The sequence below is a fragment of the Glossina fuscipes genome, unplaced genomic scaffold (assembly GCF_014805625.2).
Source record: "Glossina fuscipes isolate IAEA_lab_2018 unplaced genomic scaffold, Yale_Gfus_2 28, whole genome shotgun sequence".
Classification (NCBI taxonomy): Eukaryota; Metazoa; Arthropoda; class Insecta; order Diptera; family Glossinidae; genus Glossina; species Glossina fuscipes.
Window position 1 is genome coordinate 7,888,035 of NW_023998423.1, and position 20,946 is coordinate 7,908,980.

The 20,946-nt window shown below is 31.7% G+C and overlaps 2 protein-coding genes across 10 annotated transcripts in view; one reads left to right on the forward strand and one right to left on the reverse strand.

Moving 5' to 3' along the window:
* Positions 1-6,754, reverse strand: part of LOC119636597 (pleckstrin homology domain-containing family G member 4B) — a 17,465-nt gene extending 10,711 nt beyond the window's left edge. For 2 of the 8 annotated variants that reach the window (XM_038032063.1, XM_038032055.1), the window contains exon 1: positions 1,219-1,808. The gene's annotated coding sequence lies outside the window, so the exon portion shown is untranslated. Of the gene's footprint in view, positions 1-1,218; positions 1,809-1,886; positions 1,972-2,139; positions 2,151-2,170; positions 2,557-6,447 lie in introns of those variants that run through there. The other 6 variants (XM_038032059.1, XM_038032060.1, XM_038032061.1 and 3 more) reach the window with 6 other exon arrangements.
* Positions 6,755-11,303: 4,549 nt separating this feature from the next.
* Positions 11,304-20,411, forward strand: LOC119636186 (glutathione S-transferase). Of its 2 annotated transcripts, none has more exons than XM_038031399.1 (5): positions 11,304-11,485; positions 18,853-19,098; positions 19,160-19,339; positions 19,407-19,540; positions 19,650-20,411. In XM_038031399.1, the coding sequence occupies exons 2-5, from the start codon at positions 18,870-18,872 to the stop codon at positions 19,815-19,817; spliced, it is 711 nt and encodes a 236-aa protein (XP_037887327.1). In that variant the 5' UTR covers positions 11,304-11,485; positions 18,853-18,869; the 3' UTR covers positions 19,818-20,411. The 2 variants fall into 2 exon arrangements, with proteins under 2 accessions (XP_037887327.1, XP_037887329.1); XM_038031401.1 differs by having other exon boundaries at positions 11,306-11,485; positions 19,160-19,327; positions 19,398-19,540.
* The last annotated feature ends 535 nt before the right edge of the window (positions 20,412-20,946 follow it).

Genomic DNA, 20,946 nt, shown 5'->3' on the forward strand with positions numbered 1-20,946 from the left:
TGATAAATAAAGTAAAATTTTTCTTGTAAATCAGACCAAAAATTCAAATGGACTATGAACTATGCTTAGTCTTTTGTTTATATTCTTCATCAGCCTAAATTTCTGCATCAATTTATTTGTATTTATTGGTTTGTCTGTCGAACATCTTTTATTAAAACGCTCACGTTAAGCGTTAAAAGTGAAAATGAAGCTAGAAAGTGAAGATTTATCGTATGTAGCTGCAATTGTTAGCATGATTCGATCGCTGACGGGCTTCATATTAGGTAAAAACATTTCACCAGAATTTTTTGAATTGAAAATGAAAAATTGGTAACTGAATGAAGACATTCAGAGTTCATTTTCTTACTTTCCGCGTTTTGTGAAAGTAATTGTACTCCTCTTAGTGTTGTAATATTCATTGGAAAAAACATATAAGTCATGGCAAGCGGAAAAACATTTTGATTTTTCAGTGCTCTAGCGTACAAGGAGGAAAATAAAATGCGTTTCTGGTTTGTGATAATCTTCCTTGCAAAACTTTGTTACTCCGTGTTATTAATATTAAGCGCGTAGCAAGTATCTACTTTGACTGAAGCGACATTAAATAAAGTATTGTTCATCTGACAACTCTCTTTACATACGCGATAGGGATGCAATTACAATTTATGTTTACTTTTATTTTTTATTTATTTTTATTATACCTGTCTGTTCTTCACATTTTGCTTTTTTCTCTTTTAACTCATTTCAGTAAAATGTTTATCAATTATTATCAAGTGTGGAGATAACAATGCTATCTGGTTCAAGATTATTTGAAGGTTTGCAAAAGTACAGAAGTTTGTTCGCTGATATGTAATCAAAGTGTCGTTTTTCATTTTTAATGTTAAATATATCGCGTTGCAATGCTAATTAAGTTAAATATTCAGGTTCTCATTTCACCTTCCTTTTTATTTATTTTATTTTTTTTTTTTAGGCTAAAAAGCTGCTGATATATGCATGAGAACCGAAAATGTATGCAAGTAGGTAAATGAATAATTTTAGAAATATATTTTGCAGAAACTTTTTCGAAAAATGATCTAAAAATGTTTAAATCAAAATAAGGAATTTTTCAAAGAAAATTTAAAAAACACTTTTTAACTTAAATATGAAATTTTTTATGTTGAATTTTCCCGCGGGCGATGTAAATGAAAAAAAAAAAAAAATGGAATTAAGGATTATTAGGTTTTCTACGGCCGCATAAAATACCTTATGGGAAGTACGATATCTTTATTATACCAAATTTCACTTTTAGTATAAATGTCATAAAGAGTAATCAGCACTTTCCTTACGTACCCTTTTTTGTCTTCTAGAAGGTATTCTTCTAAGATAAGAAAATACTTATTACTTTTAGGTTATGATTTAAAGATTAATGCAATCACACACACATTTTTTTTAGGAGGAAATTGATTGCATTGAAGTAATAAGATATAACTGTGTGAATGCCTTGCTGAGTATCGCATGCACAATGCCATGATGGACGTACTATTCCGCAAGGTGTAATAAAAACTCGAATGCAGAGGTTTTCAGAAAATGTCGAGATACGACTGTCACCTAGTGATTCATTACTTATAGCCTTTGTGTGTACTTTGCCTATTATTCTTGCGCTACATTCTGTCGATTTTTTCACTTTCATTAGGTTTCTTATTCACTCTTACGATCAATATTCAATGTCCATATACACGTAGGTTTTTATTTACCCGAATACTGATTCACTTATAAATGTCTCTCGACTAAATATCTTTCACTTTTCTTTGTTAATGTTTGTTCAAATTGTTATTTTTCTTTTTTTTTTAATTTTCTTAATTAATTTTTTGTTTTCATCTCTTGCCAATGTACAACAATGAAAAAAATATATGTTGATAGTAGTTGTTTACTTTATTTTCAAATAATCCCAGATCCGAGAATCTTCTGCGAGGTTTTTCTCTTTTACTTTTCTTTGGTTTTTCACTAAATATCTTTTCCATATATTTTTATATAAATAATTTTAATAATGACGATCTCGCTTCATAGGTTGTTTACAAGTGCATATGAATTGTCGTACTGATCATAATAAAGCAGAGAAATGAAAAAAAAAAAATAAATAAAAATAAAAAAAACTATTAATTTGTGTTTAGAATCGTTACGTACTGTTATTTTTCACTTCTGTCTGCACTAATACCTGTAGCTGTTTTTGTATCCGCGCAATCTTGGAGATATACTCGTTATATCATTCCCTGCATAACTCTCGACATGGCAGTCGATACACTCGATTTGTGTCTATGTCTGTTAATCGTCGTCCGTCTAAAACTAAAACTACACCAACAAGTACAGTTCAGGACATCTGAAAAAAGTGCAAGCAATTCCCTTTCACCAGATATATATTCAAACATTGATATAAAAAACTTTACCGGATATTAGATATTTACTTAGTGTAGGGGAAATATAAGACTTACCTAATCGCGAATACGATTTTTTTAGCTCGTTTTGCTTTTGTTTTTCAACAAGTACAAGAGAGAATGAAGAGAGAACCTCTAATCACCCGTACCTGATAGTGTCTATTAACAAAATAAGAAAAAAACTTGAATTTTTTTTAATTGTGTGCACAATTTGAAAAATTTGTTTTAAAACTGCTTAATATACAATAAAAATTGCCATTGTTTTATATGCTCTTTCCGATACCCCTACAATCGCAATTGTTTACTAAAAGTACTTAAAAGATTTGTTTTAGAGCGCGCCCAATTCTTTTTACACGAATATTTTTACACAAAATTTAATTTAACATGAGCTAAAGAGAAAAAATTTTCTTTTTACAGGAAATTTAATTTAACACGAGTTAAAAAGCAAAAAATTCTCTTTTTACACGAAATTTTTTGTTTCAACACGACTCTCAATATTTTACGCAATTTTTTTTATGAATTTTTTTAATGAATTTTCCTTTTTGATGTTTCTATGAATTTTTTCGTTCTCACTGCTCACAAATATGCATTCGCTTAACTTTGCACTAAAGTTTTCAGCAATTCACTTACTTTAGATCGATTATATGCGTATATACGTGGGACTGCCCGACTTATGTATAGAGTAAAGCCGTGATATATTTTTTACGCAGTCTAATTTGATTTTTCAAAAATATAATTTATAAAAAATATAATTTATAATATATTTAATGAATTAAAATGTGTACGCATGAAATAAGTTCTTAAGTAACTCAATTTAACAAGAATTTTTTTAATATTGTTTGTGTTTTGCATTTTTCAATTTAGCCAATATCTTTTTTTATACGATTTTTTTTACACGAATTTTTTGGGAACATATCTATCGTGTATATGTATATTCTTGGTAAATTTAAATAGCGCCACCGATCCAATCAGTTTGTATCTTTTCCTAAAATCGCAATTTCCAAACTTCAAGCTTATTCTTCGGTTTTCCCTTTCACTTTGTTAAAATTGATATATTTATATATATATATATATATATTTGTATGTATTTGTTTAGAATTTTGTTAGCAAAAATTTAATCATTACATCTTTAGCAGTCGATTATTTCAATATATGCTGTGTAACATTCTCTTTGCTGTGTTACTATTGTGATGGGAAAAATGAATTAATGTGGTGATGGCTCCTGCACTTGCAGTTCGTAGCTGTTCATAACCGAAAGAAGATAAATATTATCTATAATTACAGAGCATTTAATAAATATTTCAGTGTTGTGTTCCTTTACCACAGAGCGGGAGAGAGAGAGAGAGAAGAGAAGAGAAAGAGACAATGAGCGAATTGTCTCCTAATTTCTCAAAACATTTCTTTCTCGTTCACATATCATTTATATGAGTTCGCATCAAGTACGCTTAATAAAATACTTTTATCTTAAGTACATATATATGCGTAGTTCTGATCGAACACAATCATGTTATTTTATACACATATAATAAACTTTGTATAGAAACCTTTTTAGCAAGTGATATTGTAAAGAAGGGCGTGTACAATCGGAATTATTTTCAATTGAGTTTTAACATGGCTCTGAATAAAATTTTAAGCTCAGTTCTATATATGTCATAGACTGCAGGCTGATTTCACAACTTTTCGGACGCGGATATATACGAAAAATCAGACAGCGAGACTTACCACACTAAGAACCTCACATTCACCGTACAAGTGTACATCTTTCCTTTTGGATGTTTCAATCCAATAACAAATCTAAACAACTCTTTCTTCAATGATGACTGTGGCTGTGTTATGAAAACTGCATCAAGGTGATATGTGCTTGTATATGAGACAAGCAAGTTTCCATATCTGCCCAATATAATAACTGGTTTTTTTTTTTTTTTTTTGCACACCAAAGCAGTTTTCTTAGCGTCCTCTTTTGGTGATTATTAACAATGCGTTAACAACAGTCCAACTAAAAAGCTTCTTTGTAAACATGGATGTTAAGAGAAAAAAAAAGCTTTTCCTTATTGTTTGCTAATTGAAAAGTTCGCGGAATGGGAATGAATGCAACTTTTTTTATCTTTTTAGCTTTTCATGAATTTTTTTTCTTAAGCAAGTATTTAAAAAACCAAATTATTCAATAAATAGCGTCAGCAAAAATACTTTTAAACTACATTGCTAATTAATTTCGTGAAATTCGATATTGTTTGTCATAAATAGAACATAAACTGTTTTCCTTGTAAAAGATTTCGAATTGTGTGCATAGATATCTCTTCCCCTCTTTTAAATTGACTAAATTTTTGTATAAATTAGTTTAATTATCGCTGACGTACTCTGCATAGTTTAAGTAGCGATGGAAAGCCAAAAAGCAAAATGCCTTAGCATCTAATTGTCGGATAAATTGCAATTAAATATGATTTAAAAAATCTTTACAAGTAAAAGATTTATTTAGCAATTTTTTTTTTTTTTTTGAAATTTTACAATTATATTTTATTGTTATTATATTCGTGTTTACCTGGAAAGTGAATTTCAACCCATAAACAAAGCACAAGTTTTTGTATCTGACTTTGTTTAAGCTATAATTTTGATATTTGCGTGTAAAGAATGATACCCCGTATGCGTCAGAGGTGCCCTACCAAAACACGTATGTTCTTGAACAAATATAACAAATAAACAGTCCTATATGACAAATTAATTTCAAATCGAAGTACGTTCAAATCGTTCGATATGGGAGTATAAAAGTTGATGGGCGAGAAAAGCTTTTTCAGTTTCCCTGACTAAATAATTCATTTCAAAACTCATTCAAGTTATTTGCAAGTTTGGTTTCAATTTGAAGTCTAACCCTTTAGATATCGACTCATTAAAGTTTCCTATACAAGCATTTTTCCTGTAGCTGATTACGGGTACGTGGTACTCTTTTAAATCGTCTGCTATAATTTCGAAATAGTTATGTCACGTACGCAGTATGTTGATTATCCCATCTAATCCATTTGTTAGAGTAGAGAACACAGACCCATTTTTTTTGAATTTTAATAAAAAGCAAAATATAAATTTTTTTTTTTTTTATCCACCTGAGTGGGCGAGTAGGCAAGAGTCTCGACTAACAACTCAATGGTCTTGGATTCAAATCTCAAGTGTGGCAGAGTTTTTAATAAAAGCCGAAAGCCTTAGATGCTAGTGCTTTAAGACTTTAGTCTCAGAATTTATTCTCTGACTAAATTTATAATAATAATAATAATAATAAAATTTTTTAAAATAATCTTTGCTTTTATACCCTTGTATTTATCTCCTAAGGCAAAAAGCGAAAAATTAAAGTTCAATACCCTTTAGCATTGCATGGAAATGGACCAATTCATACGAAGAACACGCCTACAGTACCACGTGAACTGAGAACACTTATGTGTTCCAAAAGGAATAAAAAAATTGTTTTTGCAAACTTGAAAGCAAATGTATTCACAGTTTTTGTTGCATAGTTATATGGGCATTAAAGGCGTGTCATTTCACCAGTTTAAGTCATTTTGAAATTCTTTCGCAAAGTTAAAGAGACGAACAGACGGTTATGTTTAAATGCGTTTCAAATTTGAGACTGGCCAAGAATTTGAACGCTTCGCGGGGTCCTTGGACCGTAATTCTGTGTGTTTTAAAGGTATTGAGAAAAAAATTAAATTTTGATAGATTATAATATTGGGTAGGCATGGTCAACTCCTCCCGTTTTTGTGCAAGTACCACAGCCTAGTCTATGCAATATACGATCAATTTTTTTGTAGATTCATCTGTCATAGTTTATAATTAGTGAGCAAGAAGCCAATTTTTTATTCCTTTTGAAAATCAGAGGTGTTGTCAATTTACGCGTAGGCGTGTTGAGGATGTTAAGGGCATTTTTGCGGCCAGTTGAACGTTCACAACAGACATTACACAGACGGACAGACGCACATTAGAAAATATAGATATTTTGGGGGATGCTTCTGGGCGTTCGCCCACTACTCGCTGATGAAAATAAGGAAAAGAACTCATTGATAATTAACAAAATACTTACCATTTTGATGATTGAGTTATAAGACACTGAAGAAGACAGGGCTTTATCGAATTGTTTCAACGTATAAAAGTAAGTAATTGGAACAATATACACCCTACATAGGCATGAACAAGATAATTCATTTTGTAACGCTCGCCTGCACGATGCCGTCTTATTTAAATCGTAACGACTCCTTCAGAGCATTGTCTACAAATAAAAAAGACGCTCAAGTTCTTTCAATTTTTTCCTCGAAAATTAATTATTTCAAGCTTATCTATGTATTTTCAATATTCACGATACTGCGACTTGAGCTTGAAGGTTACCCGGTTAACAACGTTTCTGAAATTTTGTCACGTATTGCATTTGAATACCTTTGTGAGCACACACAGGTAAATCTTCTATTGCTTAGCAGTTCACATCACTAATTTCTGTATATGTGTATGTATTCCCAGAACTTGTAGTATGCAATACTCTTCCACTCTAGCACGAACAGAAAATATCGAAAATCGAAAAATTATAAAATGATTTTGCTTTAGGCATTAAACGAGTGGTAGGCTTTCATCCTACGTGCATGTAGCTTTATGAGGAGCGTACTTCTATTTCAGGGTATATTTCCTTCTCTTTCACTTTGTTTATTTATTTTTGCTTGGTTTATCGTTGTTTCTTGCTGCCAGTTAATCTCATTTTAAAACGTTTATTGTAAGATATATATGTAAACGTCTATTAAGATTAGATTAGTTTAAAGTCGACTGATAGCGACTTCAACTCAGTTGTCTTATTATACCGTGCACCAATTAATACGTCATATATGGAGATATATGGTATATTAAGTTTGAGCGAATGTATGTACGCACCTTTCTATTCAATCCCCCCCACCCACTTTACCAATTCCCCAAGCCACCTTTCATACCAATCAATTTAAGCTTGTTCGTCCGTCCCCACGTCCGCATGTCGCGGTTCAAAGAAAAAACCTTCTGGAAAAGGTATGCGATGAACCTTTTTTACGCCTATTTCGCATTTAACGTCTCATTCCGAAAACATTGTTCTATGGAAAAATTTGCGTTTTTGAAAATATTTCTACAAATGTCGCTAATTAATAGTATTTTGACCTACGAAAATTATGTGAAAAATTTAGATCCAGTGGGCCAGTTTTTTTTAAACCCAGTACCCAGGACCCACAAAATATTTACTATGTAGTATTTTGTCTCTGAAACTGATGTATAATATTAATTTGACAGGAAAGTCGGCTGTGCTTGAATCATGTAGATCTACTTTTTAGACACCACCACACATAAGGATTCTCAGGAAAGGTAAGCTTTCACCCGCAAACAAGAAATAAGTTAATAAAGAATTATGTTAAACAAATAAATTTAGGGATGTTAATGGGCGGCCTAGTCCAACTATAGTGTTCTTACCTGTTTTCTTGATAAATAAACATATGGAATAAATAAACATAAATCTAAAAATAAACATAAATCTAAAAATAAACAAATGGAAATATTATTGTTTTCAGTTATTAATTTTAATTAATTATGACAAGTAGAAAAATTAGATCGGACTATGGTCGCATCTTACACACCCAACTCCTTGGTCGTAAAAAAAGAAATAAAGAAAATGAAAATTTCATTCAATTTTCTTATTTTTTTTTTGCCCGGGCATTCCCCCATCACCCGTAAAATATGCCAGGGAATTCTCATTGTTGCATCTGTGGTAGTTCACGACTAGTTCATGACAAAAAAAACCCAATGTGCAAAGTTATTAGCAATTTACGTTGCATTACAGACATGTCCTTTAACCGCTTTGGCGCATTTTCAACACCAACGCCCTACTGGGAGAATCTTTACCATAGACTTTGACACAAACAAGCGTGGCTAGGTGGACACAAAGTTTGCTACCGATCAATAATCTTCCCACTGGGTGTTACAAACATTCTGATAGAACGATAATACCTTTCCCCTTCGGTGGTGGATAAAAAAAAGTTATTATATGCTCAAACCATGAGCTTTACTTATTTGGTTATTATATTGAGAAAAATCCAATGGAAACTCCATAGGCTATTTGCGTAAGGTGTCCCCCCCCCCCCAAAAAAAAAAAAACACAAAATTTGAATTAAATGGAAATCAAAGTTTTTTTTCTTCAAATTGCAATTTTTTGATACATCAGGTAAAGTTATAGATGGAAAAGCACATATGGCCTCCGCGGCGCATACACACTCTCTCATGGTAATTTTCCATAACCATTTTGTATAAACGTGCCTGAATTTCATTGATGCTGCGTAGAATTTCCTGGCACTTGATTTCAAATAACCCTTTAAAAAGAAATCCTTTGATCAAATATCACATGATCTAGGTAGGAATCTAAATCCGATCATCAAAACAGGAGAAAACATGACCACGGAAAGTCTCGTGCATATATCGTTCCTATCAATATCATCCAATCTAGACAGAAATAAATAAATAGGTTACCTAGCACCAATAACAGTCTCATTTTCTATGGTCCAACGATGGCTTCAGCCCAAAATCCGCATCAAACAGTGACAGGTTGTGCATGTATTTGTTTTTCGGCACCCACATGTGATTTTTGCCAAGCCTAAACTGTCAGATGACAAATTTTTTTTTTTTTGTTTTTTTGAGTTGGCAGCACTTTCCCACATAAATGGCCTGAAATTCAAATCTTGCTTCAATTTTGAGATACCCTTTGGGTACACGTCTTTAACTCACACTTTTGCTCACTTGCTACTTCAACTTGTATAAATTGCAAATATTTGAATGGAAACCCCAGATTTTATTTAGATCGCTGGACATTCAAAGATCAGGCTTAAAAAAAAAAAAAAAAAATCATTTGTATAAACCAATATATATAAAACATGAAATTCATATGTAACAGTGATCTCCAGACAGTCCGTTAATACACCTGCTATGGAACAAAAATTCAATATTTACATAAACAATGAAATGTATCTGATTTCAAATAGTTTTGGGCGTTAGCGATGCCGGGTACCAAAAAATAACTTCAAAACAATTAAAATTTTCTTATTTTTTCAACGATTTCATATTTTCTATTGAACACCTTTTGCGCTCGCGCCAATGTGTGTAAAGCCGGGTAATTTAAAACCATCAGTTAACGATTTGTAAACATTTATGACATGAACTGTTTGCAATTGCTATGACGTGCCTGCGACTGTGCCTGTGCCTTTACCTGTGAGTGCGGTTTTCTCAAATTCATATATAATTTTTCAGGTTATTCGATACTAAAAACCGCAAAGGAAAATGCAAGCTATAAAAATAAAAGAATTTATTATTATATAATTTGTCATAATTTATATAGAATTTAATGGAAAGAAACTTTTTTTTTTTAATTCAAAAATAAAATTATTAAATAATCTAAAGAAAATTAACATTAAAATCAAATGCGATATATAACATTTTTCTCTCATTCTCACAATTATGCATAGGGGTAACAATCTGTCAAGTGTATAAGAATAATCATAGATAGCAGCGACCAATAGATATGATTTCAATTAAGAGAAAACTTTTTATGGAAAAATTTAATTTTAAAACAATACCAAAATCACCTAACCTACCTACGATTTGCGCGATAGAAAGAACTCCTTATTTGAAGCTATTGTACATTAGGCAAAGAAATGAAGAGACTAAAGAAAAGTTGTTAACAAAAAATAAAGATTTTCTACGCTTTTTACGATTTTCTTCTTCTTTTTTTTTCAAAAGCAAACAATTTCAAAAACCGAACTGTTTAGGAGAGCGTTTGTGAGAAGTTCACCACCTCATAGTGGACTCATTAAATAGATTTATTACCTTTATTCTCAATTAGTTTGCTATATGCTTTTTTTTAAGTAATTAGTGTACGCGAAAAGGTTTTAAGTTCACCACTTTACATATGCATTAAAATTTTAAATCTATTATTGTTTTAAAATATTTTCTTTAATTTTGCAAAAAACATAATATTTTTCTTTTTGAAAAATCGTACTCATTCGTATTATAAGCCAGCATTACAAATAAAGCTTGCTTAAGCAATTTACTCTTCTGTAGCATTTCTCAAAAATATTAAAATTCTTATGATTATATTCATCTATGTCGCTTTCCATCTCTCCCTCTCTCTCTCTCTCTCTCTCTATATTTTTTTTTAATTACTCTCACGTTGTGTATAATGTAGCAGAGTTGGAAAATGTAGTGCAATTGTACGTTTCTGATACTCTTTTCCTTTTTGTTACTAAGGCAGCTATAAACAAAACGTTTTACTTGCAAACCAGGATTTGAATAAAAAATTTTGCTGAATGCACTCATCAAAACCTTTCGGTTCTTGTGCATTTTACAACTGTATGCATGCTTACAACAACTATAACGATGAATAATCATGATATAACATTAGAAATAATTTAAAAAAATTAATTGAAATCTTCGAAGAAAAAGTACACACGAAACTTTTTTGTGCGATTATGCAGCCCCTATTCACCGCACAAAAAAGAACCTTTTAATTAGTTATCAAAAATAGTTTTCGCAATGGAAACGTGCAATCGCATAAAAAAAGATCGCACAGGAATAAGTTTGATTGTGAATGAAAAACAAACCTTCTATGCTGCAAAAAAAAGTACACCGTTGAAGTTTCTCATATACGACACAATGATCTTATTTGACTTCCCTTTCATAGACGTTAAACTTTTTTTTCTCTTTCTTACTCTCTTTCATCTTAATGATACTCTCTGCTATGCTTTGAAAATATTCTAGGCATTCGAGAGAGTGAAAATGAGAGTGAGAGCGAGTGCATATAGAAGAAATTCACCAAACATTAACTTTAACAAGACGCTCGAGTATAATTTATACATACATATTTAATTGGCTCGTATATAAACCTAAACTTGCTATTTGAGGGATCGTAGTCTGTTCAGTTACACTTAAAGGTTCAGCTGTGTAACAGGCTTCTAGGGCATATAAGGAAATTCGGTTTTTATAAAACGTTTTTTTTATTTGAAATTTGTGAAGTTTAAAAAAAAAAAAAAAAGTTTTGTTTTTTTTGTGCAATTTCGTGAAATATTTGAAAGGTAAGACCTAAAAGAAAAGTTATGAAAAGGTGATAACAATGCATCCCGACGAGATAAATGAGAATTAAGATTTCCTATATATATATTATATATATGTAAATATATTTTTTTTTAATTTTTTTTTTTTTTTTATGAATTTAAAAAGTGCTTCAAGTGATGTAATCTATACTTCAAAAGTGTTTAAAAGAATTGAAGGACACCTGTATATTTAATGCAAAAGTCTTGAAAAAATTGATCTAAATATTCCGATTTGTTAAGGTTTCACGCAAAGAAAGTTGTTTTTTTTTTTTTTGCGAAAAGAAAAAAACAATTAAATTTTTTGATATTCAATGAATTGAGTGCCAATTTTCTTGATTTTTCGCAATTAATGTCTTTAGCAAGCAGATACACGTGAACAAAAATAGATTTGCGATAATCACATATAGAGGTTTTCACCTCAATTATCTGGTTACAAAATTTTAGAATACTTCAACCAAAAGTTCTTCTCTTTTTGCGTATAACGATCAAAAAATTATTCTTTATATCTTAAGAGAACTAAAAAAAAAAAAAAAAATAATTGTGGTCAGATTAAGAGGTGTGAAAAACCTTTCAGATATTTAAAATCCATTTCGAATAGTTCACAAAATCTAAATTTATATGCAAGTCACCCTGACCTCATTTTTGTTTAGAAACAATTATTTTCGGTTCGCATTCGAAGATTAACTCTGACACAGCAGCGAAATCTTGATAAAGAAACTTTGAAGACAAGAAAGCTTCTTTGAGATCCAAAAAGAAACATGCTAAAGATAAAGGAAAGCTTAAATGATTTAAAATGCATTCTATTTAATAAATAAGTAACGTGTCAAGTACTCACAAAGTCGAGTTTTATCATTTCTTCGCACCTTTAATACATTCGCATAAATCTTCAGTTCCCTCTAAGCTTTTACTGTTGCTTTCTCTCCGTTTGACTTATTGGATATTCATGGATGTGCAAAATAAACCCATACACCATAGACATCACCAGCTGTCTGTCTAGTATCGTACGAACTGCTCAACAGTTGGCTCAAATGGCGAATCTTACTACGTTCGGATCTGACCCATTTTTAATTAGTTCAAAACTTATAATAAAGAGACGTTTTACAAATATTTCTACTAAATACTGGATCGGTACGAGAACTCATTTTCTATATTATTGATGTATGAGATGGGCAAACATCTGCATTTATTTGTTCGGATAGGCAAATTCGCAGACGGATATCTAGGTGGAAGGATGGACAGACGCGGTTAGGAATGTTATAAAGATTATTTGTTATAGGAACTGTTTATTGACTTTGCCATTAAACATCTTTTACAAGTTTTCCAAAGCCTGGACCTGAAGAACCATTCATTTCCCATATTATTGATAAATACTGTAGCGATACGCAGCTTCGCAAATATATCCATTTGCTTGATCGGATGAAAAAATTCACAGGCGAAGATCTAGGGGGAAGGATGGACAGACGCCGTCAAGAATGTTATAAAGATTATTTGTTATAGGAACTATTTATTGACTTTGCCTTTAAATGTCTTTTACAAATATTTGTACCAAAGACTGCGTTTGTTTACTTTACAGACAGATATTTAGGTGGACGGATGGACAGACGCGGTCTGGAATGTTGTAAAATATATTATTTATAAGAGCGATAGAATATTTATTATTACTACACTAGGTGAAAGCCTAAGTAATTTGTGCTTTGATGAGTTCCATCCAGCATAGGATAGAGTTCCCTTTCCTTTTACCGTCTTTGAGGTTATTTACGGACATGATAACCTCAAAGATATTTAATTAGGGAACAGTACATGTGTAAATGACAATTACGAATTATTCAAATTTTTTCTTGTTCAATTACTTAGATTAATACAAATTTATGATCATAATAAACGTTCCGATAAACGAAGAATCTAAAGTATTATAAGAAAATTGGAAAAAAAGTTCCAAGACTAGCAGTTCGCAACTAGCGAACCAAACCGAACTGAAGGTATGAGTAAAGATTTCTTTCTACTTTCAAAAACTGTAAGATAACGCTTGCGAAGAATTTGACATCAGCTGGAATTGAATTGCATATCTCCACTCTGGGCTTTAAAATAACGCAGTATATGCCGCGAAGAAATCGATTAGGTAAAGGCAAAGTTCAACCAGAAGTATTTAAAGTGATAAAGTTTCCCGCTGCCTCTCTCTTTAAAGCGTTTCTGGTTACAGTGCTGACAATGTCCCCGCTGTTTGAATTCCAATCGCAGTTGTTTTGAAATCTTCTTAAACGTCAGTTTTTTTGACTTCATTAAGTAAAAGACGATTCGTAAAATCGTAATAAAACTCTTGTTTCATATCTAATTGAACTTGAACTTGAACTTTCATAATTTAATTCAATATCCAAACTACGTCCCTTAATATGCTCTACATCTTTAAAAAAAAAAGAAAGAAAAAAATCGTAAGCCTATCGACGTATGTGGAAACGTGGGATTCCATAAACCACTTGAGGACGTTAATTTAATTTACAATCATTGCTTACGTCACTCGGTTATTTGCCCGAAGCAACGCTTTGAGCAATCTTGGGCCATTAAAAGTAATGACTAGCGCTGTTGAGTGCACCCTAAATAATTCCTTGTCCTTCATTCTTTCATTAGTTTTTCTAAAAACTCCTTTTACGCGAAAGGTGGATGTAATTTTTATTGATGCATGCTACACGAACTTAATTTCTCAAGAAATGACCAACGTTTTGCAAATCGTACGGAATGCACATAACTTAAACCAAAGTGCCTTAGGGTTTGTTTTTTTTTTCGCTTTGGGGTTTCGTTCCATGAAACGTTTCTTGCACCCAACAGTATGAACTTCAACTTTTTTCACTCGATATATATTACTGATCGGCCATAACTGTGTGTATTCAAAATACCCTGCTGAATTTGAAATGTTAAAAAAATTAAAAAAAAAAAAAAAAAAAAAAAAAAAAAAAAAAACAAGAACAACAGCAACAAATAAAATAAATTCAACAACAATACGCAACAATCACCGATAAATTGCTTTATAAAAAACAATTTTAATTGAATTTTATTAAAAATAAAGAACTTAGGCCAGAAAGAGATACAAAACTAAATTTAAATTTTCTCACACATAAAGAAAGCAAAGAAAAATTCAAAAAACCAAAAAAAAAAAAAAATAGAAAAAAAAAAAAGTCCAAAACGTGCAAGAGAAACGGATGTAATTTGCAATTTGAAACTTCAATTGAAATAAAAGATAAAAGACATAAAAAAAGAACAACAATCGATTAAATCGATTTGACTGAGTGGGCACTCATCCAACAGAAACAAAAAAAAAAAAAAAGAAAGAAAGAAAAAAAAATGCAACAAGATAAAGAAAGTAAATGAAAACCGTAATAATATGGAATGATTCATAATCCGGAGCAAGATAAACGTAAAAGAAAAGAAATATGTTGAGCGAAAGGAATTCAAAGCTTAGTCAGCATAACTGAAAAACGAACCCTTTTTTGGTCGATTTCTTTACGTTTATGCAGTTTCTCCACAACGCTTAACAAGTTTTTTTTTTTGTATATTTTTTTATTTTTTTTTTTTTATTTACTTCACAAAACCGGCCGGTCTTAAGATTTTGTTCCCTTCTATTCTCACAATTTCAAAATTGAGTTGAATGTTTAGTTTTACATTCGGTTTGTAACTTTGGTTTATCTATAAACAACCATCACCGCGATCATCGCTAATGCTTTTCTCTTTTAAAGTTTTAAAGCCTTTCCAGTTAGAAGCAAGCGACGCCACATTTAAGCGATTCGCTTAAACCCAAAAAAAAAGCTATCTGTTCTCTTCTTCTTTACGGAATGTACTTCTAAGAATTTAAACCAATATTTAAGACAAGAAGAAAGCCATAAGAAAATTACAAAAGTAAAAAAGTTATGCTCGATTTAGAAAAAATTTTAGTTAAATTTTAATTAACCGTCATCAAGTTGCTATTCAGACCATAATGGATCGAAGCAGTTTTTATATATCACGTCATTAGATGGTCATAATAGATCATCTGCAATTTCAACATTTGTTTTGGATGCTATGCCAAGCAACAATATTTTATTCGCGGACGGATCAAAGACCTTTTTAAATTCGCAAATTTCTACCTGGATCGAAGATATTTAGCAACAGACTGCGGTCAGTTTAGACGCAGATGCATTTATTAATTGAAAATTGAACAAATTGCTTTGAATTTCTGCTGCACAACGGAGCGACTGAACTCCTTGTAAAATATTCCCTACCACTGCTGCTTGTTCTGCAAGTCAAAGATATCAATTCTAACAAGTACCACATATATAGGGACCATGCTTTGAGATAAGAAAGAAAGAAAGACTTGTGCCGTTCATCTTTGCCGTAACTTCTTTTGAGATGTGGGTATAAACTTAATGAGTTTTACTATGATCTTGGCTATGAGGCGTCTTCGCATCGCCCATTCATCTTCTAAACGCCTATATAGAACTGCATAGCTGTTTGGTTATTCGAAAATATCGTCATTTCACGATTTTTACATAACTCGAACGTCGGACACGTCATAAAGATGGTGGCATCCGATGTTCGTTGAAAACCGAATAAACTTTTCTCATTACTTCATATACATATATATATATATATATATATATATATATATATACTTCATATATATATTTTTCTTTTTCATTTAGCCACAATTCAGCTGATGTGCATCCTACGCTAGTATTAGTTATTGTTGTTTTTGTCTTATACTGAACTCATGCATATATTAAGTGAGGTTTCCTTTCTTTCTTTCTTTTGTTGCATAGCATCCGATCAATTAATGCATTTGAAGCCAGAACGTGTATGCCAACGCCCTTCGATTTTTATTTCTCTTCTTCTAGTCTTTGCTCCCGTATATGGTAACTCTTTGGGAAAAAGAATGCATTTGCAAGCAAATAGTAACTATAACAATATATATATATATATATATATATGTATATATATACGTGGGTGCAGTAATCAATAAATGTAAACGACTTTTAAGAAAGCATTTTACAAAAATATGATAAGTAGGAGTTAACAAAGTATTTCCGTTATCTGTTTTAAACATTTCTAATTAGATTTGTTTTTTTTTTAATAACATAAAAAGAAATTAAAGAAAATTGAATAAAATTAATAATAGATACAAATTTATTTCATTGCCAATAAAACCTGGCTGCGTCTAATTCAAAAGCTGAATGCTTGCTTGCTTTCAAAATTCTTATGGAACATTGCACACACACGCGTTACGTGTTTGTGCAATTCTTGTAAAATAATTTCTTATTAGAATATTATTTATTCAATTTTCTTCTTTTCGTTTCCATTTGTCAAAATTTTAACCATAGAACTGGAGTGGAACTTTACTTACTAATGCATTTCGTAATTGAAATTCATGTCTAATCAACAATTGAAGCCTGAGAAGACCATGTTATCTTTTCATAAATATAAAGTCCTTGACCTATATATCCTTTTTTTCTTATTCATCCAAAGCTTATTATTTACCGGAGTCAACGCTTACGTTATTTCTTCCGGAAATAGTCTTTTTCAATCAGATCAAGAAAGGTGTTCGCGACGATTTTAATAAAAATTCAACTGCGTCTTTCTTACATCCTAAATAAACTTTATTACTGAAGTAAATTTACGCCGTTTTAATCGATAATTTTCTCCTATTTCTCCGATGAGATGATTCTATCATCAATGTTGAAGTTTTGTAATTTCTCAGCTAAAAACCGAATCAAGAAGCGTTCACTGGTATCGTTTTGAGGAGTTCAGCGGATTGAAGTAAACGGTAATGCGGGCTGTACAGTGGACGCATCCAATTTTCACACCTAATCCCTCTTAACATTTATTGAATCATTAAAGATATTTGTTGTGTGACAGTGTCATGATAAAAGATGACTCTTTTCCTATTGGTCAGTTCACTAAGCTCTTCAACGGCATTAGCTATTCGCAGCATGGAGTTGAATCGTCTCACGACGTACGATTTCCTTCTAGCACCACCGGACACAGAACATTACTGCACATAACGTTTCACTTAAAGCGCAATCTTTCCCGGATTTTATTGTCGTACGCTATTCACTTGTTATCGCTGTCAGTCTGTCAAAAAATGACTCAATCAAAATTAGTGATTCGTAGGCGAAAATTCGATCCATTTAATGCGGCTGCGGATTTAGTATTGAAATGGCATGCACAGCAATTTGAAAACGAAAAAAACACTACGAGCTTACTCGTAGTTGACATCAAGAAATAAAAATTTTGTTGCCACATGCAGCTTACAAGGTGTCTAAGCTTGTAGCACAAAAAGTGCGACATATCTCGTAGTTAATATTGAACGGGTTAATCAGTTCGTCAAAGGGTTTATTGCAAAATTAATATGATACGCTAGGAAGCAAGGATCCTTTAAATACTATTCGATTGAGTATTAATTCCTACAAACATATATATATATATATATATACTGTAAGCACTAATTACAAAGTCAGAAGGTGTAGCCTTTCATAGCATCGACACACTGTTATATATTAATCAATATTCGGATGCCGACCGAAGATAAGATGATAATTGTTTTTTACATATATTCCCAGCTTATGAAGCTTCGCTTTGAAGGCGTTCAAAAGTAAGAAAGCAATGCTACTATCCTACTATATTCTCTTGTGTAAATATACAAAAATCCCAGTAAATTTTTTTATTGTTCGGGAGCGTGTCCGAAAACTAACCTATCGGACTGATTTTGGTAATGAATTTTCCCGATTATTTTAATATCAATGTAATAACGAACTTGACAGTGACATTTCAGCTACGAGTAAGCAATGTTTTTATATTTTCACTAATCATAGATTATTTGCATCTGGTTACGAAATTGATTTGTGCAGTCAAGTTGACAAGATATATGCAAAGTTGCAGTTTTCTGTTTGAGTTTTGTCATATTGGCCGTATCTATGATTAGTTGGAGTAATCGCTATATCGATTCAGTATTTTTTGTGCTTCTTTTTTCAAAACCTTAATAACGAAAGGCAATGTATCCTTCCAATAAAACACTTAAGTAGATCAAAACTGTTGCTAGTCAACCAACTTTGAATGTGTAGGTTCTTAATAACGCTACAAGTTGACTGAAAAGCTAGTTCACTTCATATTTCGATAGTGGGCTTAAGCAGACATTTATCGAAAAGTATTCTGTCAAATTTTTATTAAAACTATCACGTTTTGAATCTTTTTTCTTACATTGCGTATGCTAAATATTTTCAAGAAAATTTATGATATATTCGATTTTTACTAAAGAACATAAGCGAGCAATTAGTTCGAATTTACTAATTCCGTTGTGTGTGTTGCAAAAATTTTGATTGTTATAGGAAATTTTTAAAAAAAGATGGCCGATGAAGCGAAAGCACCGCCAGCTGCAGAGGGAGCACCAGCCGAAGGCGGTGAAGCGGGTGCACCCCCAGCTGAACCAACTGAACCCGTTAAGCACACCTATACATTGTTCTATTTCAATGTGAAAGCATTGGCTGAGCCGTTGCGTTATCTATTCGCATACGGTGGCATTGAGTACGAGGATGTGCGTGTAACGCGCGATGAATGGCCCGCTTTAAAGCCAAGTAATTAAAATTTAAACAAAATCGATTCGATTGTAAGTTTTGTGATTGTGAATTTTTATAGCCATGCCTATGGGACAGATGCCTGTCTTGGAGGTTGACGGCAAACGTGTTCATCAAAGTATATCGATGGCCCGTTTTCTGGCTAAGGTGGTTGGCTTAGGTGGCGCAACTCCATGGGAGGATCTACAAGTCGATATTGTTGTTGATACCATTAATGATTTTCGTCTAAGTAGCGAACAATGTGTGATGTTGCATGTTTACATGTTGTTTGATTAATCTTTGCATTTTTTAATATATAGAAATTGCAGTCGTCTCCTACGAACCTGAAGATGAAATCAAGGAAAAAAAACTGGTCACCCTTAACAATGAAGTCATTCCATTCTATTTGGAGAAGCTGGAGCAAACAGTAAAAGATAACGAAGGCCATTTGGCATTGGGCAAAGTATGTTCTTCAAACTTTTATTATAAAATAAACGTAAAAGAAAATTTAATAAAATCCCTTTTTGGCTATATATATATATATATATATATATATATATATATATAAACAGTTAACATGGGCTGATGTCTACTTCGCCGGCATTTTGGACTATATGAATTATATGGTGAAACGCGATCTATTGGAAGCCTATCCGGCATTACGTGGTGTCGTAGATACCGTTAACGCAATGGATCCAATTAAAGCTTGGATTGAGAAGAGACCACAAACCGAAGTTTAAAATAAAAGACCAACCACCAAGCACTTTAATATGAACAAACATGTATACACTTCTTTGACTCACATTTAAACTTATTCATTTTTATCGAATCATATCGTACCAACAATAATCACGATTCTAATAATTATTGATTAAAACAAGATATTTTGTTCCTTTTTTTTAGTATAACAAGAAAATATCACATAAACCTAAACGATAATATATATTAACGTAAAAATAATAAAAAAATTCAAAAAATAATTCATGTTACGATTACTGTTTTCCATGCCATATGCCTGCGATCGTCTTTAAGTTACCTTTTGTTCGTGGTAAGCATGACTCTTTCTGTTTTCTTTTATGTTGATTGTAAATAGACTTTTCCTGTAACGCTCAATGTGGACCTGAGTGATAAAATAATTAAATGATTTATAAAAATTAATAATATTTAAGAGTTCGTTGAGTTGACTTTAGTTTTCTTCAACTATTTAATTTTAATATTTATTTTATGAATGAATGAATGAATTTCCAATCGCTTTATATCTAATAAACACATACGTATACATACATATTTACTAAATTTAAAAAAAAAAATCAAAGATCAAAACCTTATTGCACTAACATTGCTTGTTAATGATCTGTTTAAGAACAAATTGCCCATACATCTCCTTACAAGATTCAAGCCAGCAGCCAACTGTCGCCCATCCGATTTTCGCAATTCATACAGTCCTTGAGTGTATAAAAAAGACTCAAAAAAAATTCACCTATTTTCGAGATTATTCGAATAATATATACCCACACACCTGTTGACATCAGTACAAGTCACGCTAATGAAAATAAATCCAATAATTACATTAAAATTCAAAAATTTACATAGTTTTTCGGAACACATTTTTTCTTGTAAATTAAAAGTAATTTTAATTAAAATATGAAAAATTTGTAACACAAATATTATACGTTTTTTCACAAAAATTTTTAATGCTGAATAAAACACTCACATCCGCTTTTCTTGAAGGAGTACTCTTCAGTTTTTCAGTAAGATCGCTTTCATCTTTTCAATTCCCCATTGATCATTTATTTTGCACTCGACTCGCGCTGAGTTGCCTTCTTGAACTTAACCGTTAAGTTTTCTCCGCGCTAGGAACATTTTTCC